The sequence below is a fragment of the Eumetopias jubatus genome, unplaced genomic scaffold, assembly GCF_037043125.1.
Source record: "Eumetopias jubatus isolate StellerSeaLion01/CBP00866 unplaced genomic scaffold, mEumJub1_p1.0 scaffold_8, whole genome shotgun sequence".
Lineage (NCBI taxonomy): Eukaryota > Metazoa > Chordata > Mammalia > Carnivora > Otariidae > Eumetopias > Eumetopias jubatus.
This window is the reverse complement of record NW_028274814.1, coordinates 10,516,044-10,530,842: the sequence shown is the minus strand read 5'-3', so window position 1 is coordinate 10,530,842 and position 14,799 is coordinate 10,516,044. Positions and strand designations below refer to the sequence as shown.

Sequence of the window (14,799 nt, the reverse complement as noted above, 5' to 3'; positions counted from 1 at the left end):
AAAAACAAAGAGAGGAAGCAGCAGATATTAAAACACATAAATTCTTCCTAGTCTGAGTAAATTACAAAAACTGTTAGTTTGTTAAAACTTGGGCGTCCTGGAAAAACTCCAAGATCTAAAGCAAGAGGATTTTTCTGGACTGCTTCTGGCTCTGCTACTTACTAACCTGTGGGACCTTGGGCGAATTAGTTATCGTGAACCTCCATTTCCTCATTCGTAAACACCGTATAGTGGTTTTGGAACGTGTGTCATTCTCTTGGCAAATACCTGGCATCCAGGAAAACGGTAGTCTTTAATTACCTAAACGGCGCCTGCCTTCAGATACTTGCCCCCAAAGTTAGTAAGCAAGCAGCAGCAAAAAATTAGACCCCAGCTCTCCGATTCACACCAGGTCTCATCAGGATACCTCTGAAGGTATCACAAAAGGTCTCTCTTGCTGGAAGCGGATGTGGCATTGTGAATTGGCCCCGCAGTGCTAGGCCGCGGGAAGGACGGAGAAACCGAACCGGAACAGGTGGGAAGAACGCGGGCCGCAGAGGGAGGTATCCGGAAGCGCCGCGGAGGGGGTGGGGGACTACATTTCCCACAAGTCCACGGGGCAGGGCCAGGGGCGGGCGTCGGGGACAATACCGGACGGGCCTTGCCCCGCAAGGCCAAGGTAAATGCCGGCAGTGCGGCTCAGAGGGAGGAGTAACTTACAGTCTGCGCTTAGATTTCTGCTAGTAACCCTCCTAACCCACCCGGAACTGACAAAGAGGCCCTGGCAATTCGGGGATTTCCGGGCCGCAGGACTCCATCCTTAAAACCCCTCTCAGTACCCCCAATATGGGCCTGGGGCCTCTTCCGGGTGCCTGAGGTTGCGGGGTGTTATACTACAAAGGTTAAGGCCCAGGGTACGCCCTTCAAGGGTTGGCAGTCCGTACTGCGTCCTCAATGCTCCCTCCCCCGAGCGCTGCGGCCTATTAAATCGGGCTGAAGCTGGGCTGTGCCCGGCTCCCCAGGGCAAGATGTTAGTGGTGGTGTTGGGGAAGGTCCCCTCGCTTCTCCCGGCCCAGTCTGGGAGCGGGCAACCTTCCCACACACCTTTGGTTACTCTCGGACTTTCTTGGCTCAAGGCGGCTAAAGCTGCCGAAGAATCGCGGCCCAAGCACTGCTCAACACTGATCCAGCATCTCAGATTCTTTCATCTACTCTTTAGGGTGCTGTAAAGATTGCCAGAACTCGAATGGCAGAACATAAGGTTGGCACCGAGCCTATCGGGATCCAAAGCCCTTTCTTACGTCCCATCACGTTCCTCAAACCTTAACCTAAGAGGGCAGGCGCCGTGGATCGCAGGGTCTTTTTTTTTTTTTTTTTTCGCCCAGCGGTACCTTTGGGCCCTGGTGCAGATCCAACCCCGCGTCCCCTGCGCGCTTCCCACTGTCCGGCTGCACGGGCACGGACGCGGCCGTCCGGCCTGTTCAAAAACCGAGAACCCGATCCATCTCACTTCCCTGCCTGGCCTTCTCCTGTGGCCCTACCCGGGCGACCGACAGCAGCGCGCGTCGTCGCCTCGGACGCGGGGCGGGTGGGTGGAGTCGGCTGAGCGGCCGCAGCGGCGGCGGCAGCTAGTGGGTCCTTTAGTGGCTCTGGGGCGGGGCTGTGGGGAGGGCACCGACTGACCGACGGACCCCGCCGGGATGGGGAGTGTGGCTGCTCCGCCAGGGTCCTGCGGGTGGGAGAGACGCTCCGCGACCACGGGTGTCCGGAGCCCCTCCGTGTTGTGCTAGAGATGCTCTTCCTCTCGGTGAGTTGTTTTTCTGTCTCGGCGGGCCGGCTCCTCGGCCTAGGTCACGCCCCGGGGAGGAGGAAGGAGCTGGGCCACCTCGATCTGTGTGGCCTGGATAGGGCCGAGCGACGGGGCAGTGACCAGCTGCGTGGGCCTCCTCCCTTTGGGCATGTTGATCCGCGGCTGCGCTCCCTGTTCCAGTTTCATGCAGGCGCCTGGGAAAGCTGGTGCTGCTGCTGCTGCCTGATTCCAGCCGACAGACCTTGGGCCCGGGAGTGGGGCCGGCGCTGGCGGCTGGAGATGGCCGACCCGAGATCCGTGCACGAAACCAGTTTTGAGGCGGCGGTGAAGGTGATCCAGAGTTTGCCGAAGAATGGTAAGTGCGCTGGGTCCCGGCTGCAGAAGCCTCCCCCCGAGGCCGGAGGCCCCGGTTTCTGAACCTCGCCTCCTTTAGTCTTTCTGCTTGTCGTCTTGCTGATTTAACCTCCTTCGTTTCTGCGTTTAAAAAGGAATGTAATTGGAGGGAAGGTAAAGAGTGTTAATTAATTACCTGCTGATCTTTCAAGATTTTGAGTAGTTTTTATTGCTGAAAACAGAAGTCTTACTTAATGACTGCGGATTAGGATATGTTTAAAAAAAAAACTGGGCTGGGGATGCTTGGTGCCGCATGCTCATGAAGTGTACTATTTAAGCCTTTCAGAAACTTTCGATGTGAAGGGAGGGAAAGGAAAGAATAGCTATATTCACTTGTAAAATGATTTATTTTAATAAATACATATGATTGTGACTTTTTTGTGTGTGCTGTTCTCTTGTTCTAGTATTCTGTTTCTTATTCTTATATCGGGCCTTCCTTGCAGCTTAGGAGAAAAGTCAGTCCAGTTGTTCCTTTGTATTTAATGTGTCATTTCTCAGGCGACTTTCCAAAATTTTTCTCTTTATCCTTGGCTTTTAGCAATTTGACCGTGATGTGTCCAGGTGTGGTTTTCTTCAAATTTATCCTGTTTAGAGTTTACAGAGCTTTCTGAATTTGTAATTTTATGTGTTTGACCAAAGTTGGGAAGTTTAAAGCCGATATTCAAATATTTTTTTCTGTGGAGAGGCTCGGCAAGGGGAACTTTTATCTTTTACTTCCTATCCTTCTTCATTATATGAATTATTTTTCACAATAAACTTGTATTTTTAAAAAAGATTTTATTTATTTATTTGATAGAGAGGGAACACAAGCAGGAGGAGTGGGAGGGGGAGAAGCAGGGAGCCCCACGTGGGGCTTGATCCCAGGACCCTGGGCTCGTGACCTGAGTCGAAGGCAGATGCTTAACGACTGAGCCACCCAGGCGCCCCTAAAATTGTATTTTTTTAAATGATGCTTTTAAGCACTATTACTGTGCCAGAGCATAAAACTCACTGAATACTCACTGAATACACCGTTATCGCAGTATTTAATATGTTTTCTATTTAATCATGAATTGTCTTGGTAACGAATATTCAACACTGTTTAATAAAAATCCATTAATTGGAGATTCAAAAGGTTTTGAAAACAAATATACACAAAATAGTATTCTTTTCGTAATCTCAAACGTCGAACTAGGGGAGGAAATAGGAGGGGGTTGTTATTAAGAGAACAGGGGCCCCTGGGTGGCTTAGTTGCTTAAGGGTCTGCCTTTGGCTCTGGTCATGACCCCAGTCTCCTGGGATAGAGCCCTGCATCGGGGCTCTCATATAATATGTGTGTGACAGATTATACTTTATCTGGTGTTTTACACACAGAATATATACAATACCTTATCAGTTTTTGCTGTAATCTATTCTAATGTATATGTCACTCATAAAAAATAATAAATAAACTTAAAAAATAAACTTTTATATCTCATTTTGATTTACTGAAGATACTATGAAGTGAGGCTCTTGGTGTTTTAAATTTAGTTTTATTTAAGTAGGTAACCATTAAAAAAATAAATAGGTAACCATTAAAAAATATTTTTTCAAATAAAACTTTATTTCAAAGCTTAAAAATACATAACCATTTTAACTGTAATTTAGCCTTTTTTTTACCTTTTATATGATGAAGGACCATATTATTGAAATAATATATCTAATAGATATTCCTAAAGGAGCATCTATTATATATATAGATAATTGTTACTGTGATTTTGGAATTAATTATTCATTCTTGGCCAAACTTGAAACGCCAGCTCTCAGTTTATCTATGTTGTAATTTTCACAATGTTTATAAACTACTCGTTTTTTATTACTACATGTTATCTGTTTATTATGCAATCTATAAAGTTTTTAAAATATCTTTTTACAGTTTTAATTTTTATTTTTATAATAATTTTGGTGTAGAATTAATATACAGACACACTGAATGTAAAAAATTTTAAAACACAAGGAAGCAAGAAGGAAAATAAAAATAATCTCTATGCTTACTATCTCCAGAGATATCTTCTTTAACATTTTTATGTGTTTCCTTCTATTCTGCTTTTTATGTATATAAATACTTATTTTGCAAAAATGGATTATACTGGATATGCTATTTTTTAAAAAAGATTTTATTTATTTATTTGACAGAGAAAGACACAGCTGAGAGAGGGAACACAAGCAGGGGGAGTGGGAGAGGGAGAAGCAGGCCTCCTGCGGAGCAGGGAGCCTGATGTGGGGCTCCATCCCAGGACTCCGGGATCATGACCTGAGCCGAAGGCAAAGGCTTAACGACTGAGCCACCCAGGTGCCCCGGATATGCTATTTTTAAACTACTGTTTTTTTCTCACTTTATAGTAGATTGTGAAATTTTTCTTAAGCCATTGTTTATAATTTAATGCCATATAATTTTTAAGGGCTGTAGTTATAAACTATTCTGTTGTATATATGTATCATAATTATTTAGGCAATTATTTATTATAAAACATTTGCATTCCAATTTTCCCTGTTATTAAGTATTGCAACTTATACCACTCATGCATACAATTTGAAATTTTTTTTTAAAGATTTTATTTATTTGAGAGAGAGAGAGAGAGCATGAGCAGGGGCAAGGGGCAGAGGGAGAGGGAGAAGCAGACTGCCTGCTGAGCAAGGAGCCCGACATGGGACTTGATCCCAGGATCCTGGGACCATGACCCAAGCCGAAGGTTGATGCTTAGCTGGATGAGCCACCCAAGCACCCCACAATTTGAAATTTTTAACATAAAAAAGCTTATAGATACACTAGGGACATATATGAAGACTGATTTTCAATGAAATTGATGTGTCCAAAATTACAGAGGTAGGAAATGAGAAATGTCTTTTTTTTTTTTTAAGATTTTATTTATTTATTTGTCGGAGAGCACAATCGGGGAGTGGCAGGCAGAGGGAGAAGCAGACTCCCTGCTGAGGAGGGAGCCCCGTACGGGAGTCGATCCCAGGACCCCAGGATCATGACCTGAGCTGAAGGCAGATGCCTAACCTACTGAGCCACCCAGGTGTCCTGAGAAATCACTTTTATCTTGGTTTAATTCTTTTTCTACCACAGCACACACTGGTTGATTTTAGCCAAACTTCCTTATTCATCAAGAAATTGAAATTTGGCCAAGAAAATTGAGTTTCTTTCTTCTTTTTAAAAATATTTTATTTATTTATTTATTTGAGAGAGACAGAGATAGTGAGAGAGAGCAGGAATGGGAAGAAGGGAGAAGCCGACTCCCTGCTGAGCAGGGAGCCCGACTGGAGGCTTGATCCCAGGACTCTGGGATCACGACCTAAGCCGAAGGCAGATGCTCAACCAACTGAACGACCCAGGCACCCTGAGGAGTTGAATTTCTTAATATGGAGGTTCCATTAAGCAGAGTGTACATTTAACTTTTTCATTTACGCTAGTCAGTTTGGTTTGTCAACCTTTGAATAAAAAATACCTTATTATAGTTGCATAATGCAGTTATTCTCTATTTTCATGTATTGCTTTTTTTAAATGACATTTGCCAGTTATTTTAATAACACCTATGGCATGTTTGTTCATTTATTCTTTTATTTACTGGATTATGTTAGGCATTGTTATTTAAGTGTAAAAATCTGAGTTTTTTTAAATCAAAAGAGTATAGCAACTACCAGAGCCATAACGTTTGTTTCTGTAAGACAAAAATAAAAGGTTATCTGAACTATTGATGAAATATTTAAAAATCACTATTGGTATAGCTCAGCTGATTTCTAGCCTTAGATTATCAATTGTATTCTCGAGTGATCTGTATTTAATATGTTTCCAATAGGTTCATTTCAGCCAACAAATGAAATGATGCTCAAATTCTATAGCTTGTATAAGCAGGCAACTGAAGGACCCTGTAAACTTTCAAGGCCTGGATTCTGGGATCCTATTGGAAGATACAAATGGTAATTTCACATAGAGAGCTATGAAAGGGATTTTATTTTAGTGACATAATTATCATATGACTTACTTATGTGGTTATGTATTATTCTGAGCAGAAGTGTTCTAACGTACTAGATCCAATTTTTATCTTCCATGTGCTTTTAACACAATTTCATACAAATAGAAAAGTCTTGGGGAAGAGAAGAAGATAGAACCAAAAGGTATATCAAAGATAAAAAAAATATCATTTTCAGTTAGTCTTTCCTTTGATAGAGTTTTTTTCATTTATCGTAAGAAGAGCAACTCCCAAAATCAGTTAAACAAACAAACTCTTCTGCCTCTTGTACCTACCAAGAAAAATAATGACTTTACTTGCCAAGGGACACTGTTTGCCTTGAGCCTTTAGACGATAACTAGGCGTATGACTAAGGGACTGCTGTGCTAACTTTTTATCTAGGCTGTGTTCCTCCTGTCCCACTGTACTTGAATAGAAATTTGATTTTTAATATCCTTAAGAAAATCATAAAATAGCCGGAGATACCTCTGTAACATAGACTGTACGTTATGAACAGAGTATGCTAATTGGTGAAGCATGTCTTAAGAGCCACACATTTTGATGGCTTAATTTTTTTTTTTTAATTCCACTTATTTATTTGAGAGAGAGAGAGAGCACATGCAGGGTGAGGGGCAGAGAGAGAAGCAAGACTCCCTGCTGAGCAGGGAGCCCGATGCAGGGCTTGATCCTAGGTCTCCGGGATCATGACCTGAGCTGAAGGCAGATGCCCAACTGACTGAGCCACACAGGAGCCCAATGGCTAAATTTCTTTACACTGCATTGGAAGTCCTTAAACTCTTTTGAGGATTTCTTAGTACTGTACTTTCCTCTAAGTTATTTATGAATAGTCATAGATAATAGGTTAAATGTAATAGCAGTATGTTACCTAATCTGTTTTAGGAAAATTGATTTACTTTATGATTTTTCCTCAGAAATGACCATTGGTTGATTTAAACTGCTTCTGGAAAAAATATGTAAAAAGAAAGGTTTTCATTTTAGGCAAAAATTTCAAAGGACTCTTCTCATCATCTAAGGGTTTAAAAATGTCCTCTGCCTCACATTTTTGTTTTTTTAGACGTAGGAAACCACTTGTATTTTTTGAGTGTATAAGTTAGACTCTTGTTTAAATTAATGGACAGTTTTAAGCAAAACTTCTGTTCATTTAAAACATGGCTGTGATAGTTCATTTCATGTAGAGTTCTAAAATGTTCATTTATGTCACTGTTCTTTATAATATAAAATTTTTGAAGAGTTCCTAGCAAATATTTTTCAACAGTCTATAGAGTCTGCTCTATAGTATATATAATATAGTCTCTGTAATCTGTAGTCTGTAATCTATAGATGGGCTGTGTATTTACTAGTTTTAAATACTATTCAATTTGACAGTTTATTTACTCTGATACTTATTCTTTAAGATGGTACATTTAAAGTGATCCTTTGAGAGCATAATATCTTTGTGTAGGCTTTAAGTAAAGAGCCCGTTTTAAATTAATGACCCTATAGCATTGACTATAAATTGTATTCTGAGCCATTGGAAAATGTGTCTTTTTGTTATTTGGGTATTCTCATTTCTAGGGATGCTTGGAGTTCATTGGGTGATATGACCAAAGAGGAAGCCATGATTGCATATGTTGAAGAAATAAAAAAGGTAGGGGAAATAATTCACAGCAGAAAATGAAAATATTCATGGGGCACCTGGGTGGCTCAGTTGGTTAAGCGTCTGATTCTTGATCTCAGCTCAGATCTTGATCTCAGGATCATGAGTTAAAGAAAAAAGGAAGAAAATGAAAATATTCAGAGCAGCTCTAATTTAATTTGTTATCAAGCAAATTAGCTGCTTTGTTTTAAGGAACAAAGAGATTATAATATATTAGGATATAACATCTGAGTTATTGAATTTATTAGTGCTTTATCTGTCTCCTCAGTGTTCATCTTAAGGTCAGTGTTTTTTCCTTAAGATCACATTGTAATGATGTGATTTTTTTTTTTTTTCATCTTCCCGGTCTTTCTCCGCTGTCAACTTCTTCAGAAAGTTTGGAAATAGGAATCTTTTGAAGTACTGAAGTCCCTTTCTCAGGAATCTGGGAAGTACCTGGGCTGTCTTGAAACCATTTCTGCTTTGGAACTTTTTACTTAGGAGAAATAGTTAACAACCCTGCCCCTCAGTGTTCTCATCAAGTTTGACCCACAAATTGAGATATTCCTATCACAGGACTTCTTAGTAACAAGCCTTTTTCTGTGAATGCAGAGGGGCGCCTGGGTGGCTCAGTTGGGTAAGCGACTGCCTTCGGCTCAGGTCATGATCCTGGAGTCCCGGAATCGAGTCCCACATCGGGCTCCCTGCTCAGCAGGGAGTCTGCTTCTCCCTCTGACCCTCTTCCCTCTTGTGCTCTCTATCTCTCATTCTCTCTCTGTCAAATAAATAAAAAAAATCTTTAAAAAAAAGATTAAAAAAAAGTTTTCTGTGAATGCAGAGATCCTTCAGAAGCAGAATAAGATAAGGATTCTTTTAATGTCTCATAATTAATAAGGAGAGCATTCCTTACTAACTAGCTCTTTGAAGTCTGTTCAAGGGATTGTTTTGAGGAGCAAATTTATGAAGAAATCTTGGATTTTAAAGATACTCTTAGTGTCTTTTTATAAAGCACCATTTCTATTTTGGAGCTGGATGAGAAATTGTGAAATTTAGGTCTGTTTGATAATCTTAAATAAATTATCTGTGAACATAAAGAAAATCTGTAGAAAGGAATACTTCTTTGGCAGATTGTTTGGCAGTGTTAATTTCTAGAAGTCATTTTTGTTTGGTTGATTGAGATTCATTTGTTTTGTTTTATTTTGTTTTCTTCTATACTGCTCAAAGTTGTGCCCTTTGTTAAATTTTCGCAGTTTTTATTTAGTGGACCTGGTTTCTCTATAACAAGGCAGAGTTTAGTCCTTTTGGCTGTTAACTATATCAGTAGCAAAATAACAAAGGCGCCTTTCAAAAGCAGAGAGAAAAGAATCTACAGTCTTTTCGGTTTGGTAACTATTCCTTTTCTTTCTTTAAATATCATTCTTGGGGCACCTGGATGGCTCAGTCCATTAAATATCATTCTAATTTTTAGGACACACTTCTATCATGTAAAGTTGAATTGACACATTAGGTAAAATTTACCCATTTTCCCTATATGGTTTGATTAATTCATGATGTACCACAGTTTAAAGTGGGAGGGAGATGGAGTTAAACTGTAACTGCTGCCTTTTAGTTGTCTTAAGATACTTCAACTGTGCCTATAGATTTCTGTAACTGCTTCTCTAATTGAAAGGATACACCAGCTATTTCCATTCAGACTTTTAAAATTTCATTTTTCATATGGAGAATATAATAAAATTTATAGTAAACTTTTGGAGATAAATCTAAGAATGTTAGGATACCCATCGATTGAAAATTTGATTAGTTTTTGAAAGTATTTTCAGAGATTTGCTTTTGTGGACATCAGCAGATAAAATTGTATGCTTTTAAATAATGATGTTTCAGGGGGTCAGAGGCACCTGGCTGGCTCAGTTGGTAGGGTCTGCAACTCCTGATCTCAGGGTTGTGAGTTTGAGCCCCATGCTGGGTATTAAGATTACTTAAAAAAATATATATGTATTAAATAATGGTGTGGGGGGGCGCCTGGGTGGCTCAGTTGGTTAAGCAACTGCCTTCGGCTCAGGCCATGATCCTGGAGTCCCGGGATCGAGTCCCACATTGGGCTCCCTGCTCAGCAGGGAGTCTGCTTCTCCCTCTGACCCTCTTCCCTCTTGTGCTCTCTATCTCTCATTCTCTCTCTCTCAAATAAATAAATAAAATCTTTAAAAAAAAAAATTAATAAATAAATAATGGTGTGGGGTAGTACATTGTCCCAAAGATTTGATCACTGAATTTGGGGCTTTTTTTATTTTTTTAAAGATTTTATTTATTTATTTATTTATTTATTTATTTGCGAGAGATTGGGAGAGGCAGAGGGAGAGGGAGAAGCAGGCTGAGCAGGGAGCCTGATGCTGCGCTAGATCCCAGGAGCCAAAGGCAGACACTTAACCGGTTGAGCCACCTGGGTGCCCCGGGACTTTTTCTAATTGCAATAATTTACTAATTGAACCAGTTTTTTTTATTATTATTTTTTTTTATATTTATTTGACAGAGATAGAGAGAGGGAGAGCACAAGCAGGTGGAGTGGCAGGCAGAGGGAGAGGGAGAAGCAGGCTCCCCGCTGAGGAAGGAGCCTGACGTGGGGCTCGATCCCAGGACCCTGGGATTGTGACCTGAGCCGAAGGCAGCCGCTCAACCGACTGAGCCACCCAGGCGCCCCTTGAACCAGTTTTTAAATTATATTTGTAAATATAGTCCACTGTGCTATTGCTCTTTAGAATTACTCTTTTAGTATACATTTCATTCTATGTTTTTGCCTTCAAATGTTTAAGGAACTTATCAATTTCATTTATATCTTTTAATAGGTAATGTTTTGTGGAAAATTGCGTTTTGTAATTTATAAACTGTCCAGTGAAGTATCACTGAAAAAGTTGCTGGAATCAAAAATTCTTTTAAAATAATTTAATGGGATTTTAGCTTTGAGAGAACAGAATAATGTGGTTTGTGGGAAATAATCCATAGTTCTTTACATAAAGTTAATTTTGATTCATAATCAAAAGGAAATATAAAATTTTATTTTCTGTACAAATTTTACAAGCTTTCTTTTTTTGTTTTTGTTTTAAAGATTTTTATTTTTAAGAACCTCTACACCCAGGGGCACCTGGGTGGCTCAGTCGTTAAGCGTCTGCCTTTGGCTCAGGTCATGATCCCAGGGTTCTGGGATCGAGCCCCGCATCGGGTCCCCTGCTCCACAGGAAGCCTGCTTATCCCTCTCTCACTCCCCCTGCTTGTGTTCCCTCTCTTGCTGTGTCTCTCTCTGTCAAATAAAGAAATAAAATCATTAAAAAAAAAAAGAACCTCTACACCCAGTGTGGGGCTCGAAATTATAACCCCACAATCAAGAGTCGCATGTTCTACTGACTGAGCCAGCCAGCCGCCCCCAAATTTTATAGGCTTTCTTAATGAGGATTTCTGGAGAATTCAGCCAGAACTTGAATAATATGCAGTATGTCTGTTGGATTTAAAGAGAGATCGGTATACTCAACTCTGGCTGCACATTGAAATCACTAGGGTGATCTTGTTTAAAAAAAAAAAAATGCCCCAGCATAACCCCAGACTAATTATTTCAGGATTTTAAGAGGATGGGATAATCACTATACTAAAGGGAAGATTAGAACAGATTCTCATAAAGGATGGAACCTGAAAGTTACCATGGCTGAAGGTCTGGTCTGTAGCTCCACAAGTGCAGAACATTGGCTTTCTCTTTTTAAGGCTTGAGTGATAATAACCATCTTTTGGAGATTTAGAGAAAAACCAGAATGCTAATTTCTTTTTTTTTTCTTCCCCAGAACGCTAATTCCTTAAGTTACAGTGGGTGTTATACTCTTCTACTGCACAACAGGCTCAGGATTGAGATATAAGACACTCCTCAAAATGTCAGAGGCACTTGAGATACTGTAACATTGTCTACTGAACAGAGCGTAGAACACTTGAGATTTGGATGACATTAAAAGATGTGTTCATCTGACCAAAAAAAACAAAAAACAAAACAACTGCAGAATTTCATCTTTGCTTGCTTTACAATACAGTGTATCTATACCTTTGATAGGATATTTTCATCATACAGAATTGATGTGCTAGAGAAGGAAAGGAAATGTGCTAGAGAAACCTAGAAAAATTATTGTGCTTTGGATGCTGTTTTTAGAGTCTGTGCAGCTCACCAAATAGTCTTCATTTGGATAGGTTACAATCCAATTGACTTGATTTAGTTCACCTATACTGTAAATGAAATCTTCTCTGGGGTTAAGGAGTAGTTACCTAGACTGAGATTTGGCTGGCATAGTTCATTCTGTATAATCTGTCAACACACCCCCGTCTTGTTTATTAAATTCCTTGTATGTGCTAGATGCTGGGAATACAGGAGTGATGAAAAACAGATGAAGGCCTTGTTCCACTGAGGTTACATTGTATTGCGAAAGATAGGCAGTAAGCAAACAATAAAGCAGGGAGAGTGACGGAGGAGTCTAAGGTGGTTCTTAATTTTAAATATACTAGTGGCCGCTTTAAAACTGTGTGTAAGCTGAAAAATATGCAAAAATGATAGAGGATTTTGGTTGCTTTAAGTAATAAATGTGTTCATCTTAGTAATAAAAGTAATATATGTAAATGAAAAAAATCCAAACATCAAAAAAGTATAAAATGAAAAGTGAGTCTTCCCTATTCCTCCATTTTAATTGTTTAAGTGATAATTACTTTTAATTCTATTTTGTAGATTGATTCAGAAAACACATATATGTATCTATATCTTCTTCTTTAAAAAGAGAAAAAAACTAATGATGGTATCATCCTACTACTGTTCACTAACTACCTTTTACCTGTAAAAAAAATTCAGATGTTTTCCCATCAGCATGCACGAAGCTAACCTTATTCTTTTTTTTAATTATTTCTTTTAAAGGTTTTATTTATTTATTCGTGAGAGACAGAATGAGAGAGAGGCAGAGGGAGAAGCAGGCTCCCCACGGAGCAGGGAGCCCGATGTGGAATTTGATCCCAGCACCCTGGGATCACGACCTGAGCTGAAGGCAAATGTTTAACTGACTGAGCCACCCAGGCGCCCTAACCTTATTCTTTTTAAATATCTACAAAATATGTCCTATATGGAAATATTTTCTTTTATCAGTTACCAGTTGATGACTATTTATTTGAATGCCTTTTCAGTTAGTTTACCTTGCTCTTTAAATTTGGTGATTCTAAATTGGCCCATAGGTGTGAAGGTGACTGAAAGTGTTGACCACTTCCTACTTTCCTTTTGTGCCCTTTTAGAAACACTACCTTAAAGAACAGACAAAATAATTTTACTCTAACCCCAGAATTTTCTGTTGTATTTAACATTAGTGCCCTTAGTTTTTAATGCACAATTTATATTGTTGTAAATTTTATATATTTTGTATATTATTGTGTAAAATTTTAAAAGAAGCCTATGTAAAACAGTCTTCAAAATGAAGACACTTTTAAATCCTTAATATGCTTGAAACTTTTCTAGGAGAGTATACACTTTAAGTATGTAATTAATATAGATACTTTGGGGAATCGATAAATGAACACCAGATCTCAGAAATATTACTAAATAAATTGTAAATATTATATTATTTGGTACTAGTGTATATGAGATTAGTAGTTTGTGATTTCACAAGATTTGTTTCTTTTAATTACAGATTCTTGAAACTATGCCTATGACTAAGAAAGTTGAAGAGTTGCTACATGTCATAGGTCCATTTTATGAAATTGTAGAAGACAAAAAGAGTGGTAGAACTGATTTAACCTCAGGTTGGACTGTCTTACCTTGTTTTTAATCCAGCAACTGATATATTATGCATGCATTAATATTTATATGTCTAATTTTTTTTTACTTTCACATGCTAGTCCGACTGGAGAAAATCTCTAAATACTTAGAAGGTAGGAATAATGACATCCATGTAAACATTTTGTTTAAAATTTACATGCCAAAAGATTTTTCACAAATTTATATAACTTAAAAGCTTGTCACTCAAGAGTTTTCATTCCAAGCAAATATATTGCATAAAGTTAAAAAATATTATAAATGCTTAAGTTTTAACCCTTCAATTATTAAAACATGATGGGTGGCTCACTAAGTATATACAGAATTGTAACAGAATTCATGATTTTATTTTGATAGATCATACTTTCTGATTCGCTTTCTGGATTACATTAACAGTGCCATGGCTAAAATGGTTTTCTAGCTAATTTTAACATGGATATGTTATAGTATGGTTTAACTACATAGTGTGGTAACCTAAAACAAGACATCAGTGAATTCACTTAGCTTGGACTTTGTTTTTAGATTCTAATTTCGTGTTCTCAGGAAAGAATTGAAAGACTTATCTTTTACATACTAGCAGGAGTTGAATAATAGGCAAATTTGCTGGCATTTTTGCTGTTTAAATTTTTTTTTTTTTTAGAAAGCAGAGTGAAATGAGCCTGTTAGAATTATTTCAAATGAAAATTATATATGTTTTATTTTCCTGGCTTCCCTATTTACAAGGTATCTTTTACGAATTGACAGAAATTAGGGGTTTGCGAACAGTTACCTTCCTATCTGTCATAAGATCTACAGTTTGTGTCTGCAATAGTAACTGATATGCTCACTGAGCATAACGCTCATATAACCACATCCTCCATAGCTGATTTGCCTAAAGGAATCAAATTTTGAATAATCTTCCATGTAATTCATGCTAGTCAATGCAGAAAAAATATTAAGTATTTCCTCTGTGTGAAGCATGTTTCTAGGATTCAGAGGAGAATAAATGTGGACCTGTTTTTAGTTGTATTTAAGCTGGCCCGGAGGCAAATGTTGAACAACTAATTATAAAGACAAGGAAAAATGAATAATGATAATAAAGGCTCAGGTCCATAATCCCTAAGCTATAATTTAAAAAATTCAAAAAGCTTAATAAACCAGATTTTTTTTTTTTGTAACTCATTTGAGAGCAAAACATTTACTTTAGGCAACC

At 38.7% G+C, this 14,799-nt stretch overlaps 1 protein-coding gene across 8 annotated transcripts in view; it reads left to right on the top strand.

Annotated features, from left to right (window-relative positions):
• The first annotated feature begins 1,567 nt into the window (after nt 1–1,567).
• Nucleotides 1,568–14,799, top strand: part of LOC148163661 (acyl-CoA-binding domain-containing protein 5-like) — a 40,376-nt gene continuing 27,144 nt past the window's right edge. The window contains exons 1-7 of one of the 8 annotated variants that reach the window (XM_088025777.1): nt 2,062–2,144; nt 4,337–4,493; nt 5,063–5,223; nt 6,004–6,124; nt 7,732–7,804; nt 13,483–13,594; nt 13,691–13,723. In XM_088025777.1, the coding sequence (XP_087881903.1) occupies nt 5,199–5,223; nt 6,004–6,124; nt 7,732–7,804; nt 13,483–13,594; nt 13,691–13,723 (364 nt within the window). In that variant the 5' untranslated portion in view covers nt 2,062–2,144; nt 4,337–4,493; nt 5,063–5,198. Of the gene's footprint in view, nt 2,145–4,336; nt 4,494–5,062; nt 5,224–6,003; nt 6,125–7,731; nt 7,805–13,482; nt 13,595–13,690; nt 13,724–14,799 lie in introns of all 8 variants that reach the window. The other 7 variants (XM_088025774.1, XM_088025779.1, XM_088025778.1 and 4 more) reach the window with 7 other exon arrangements.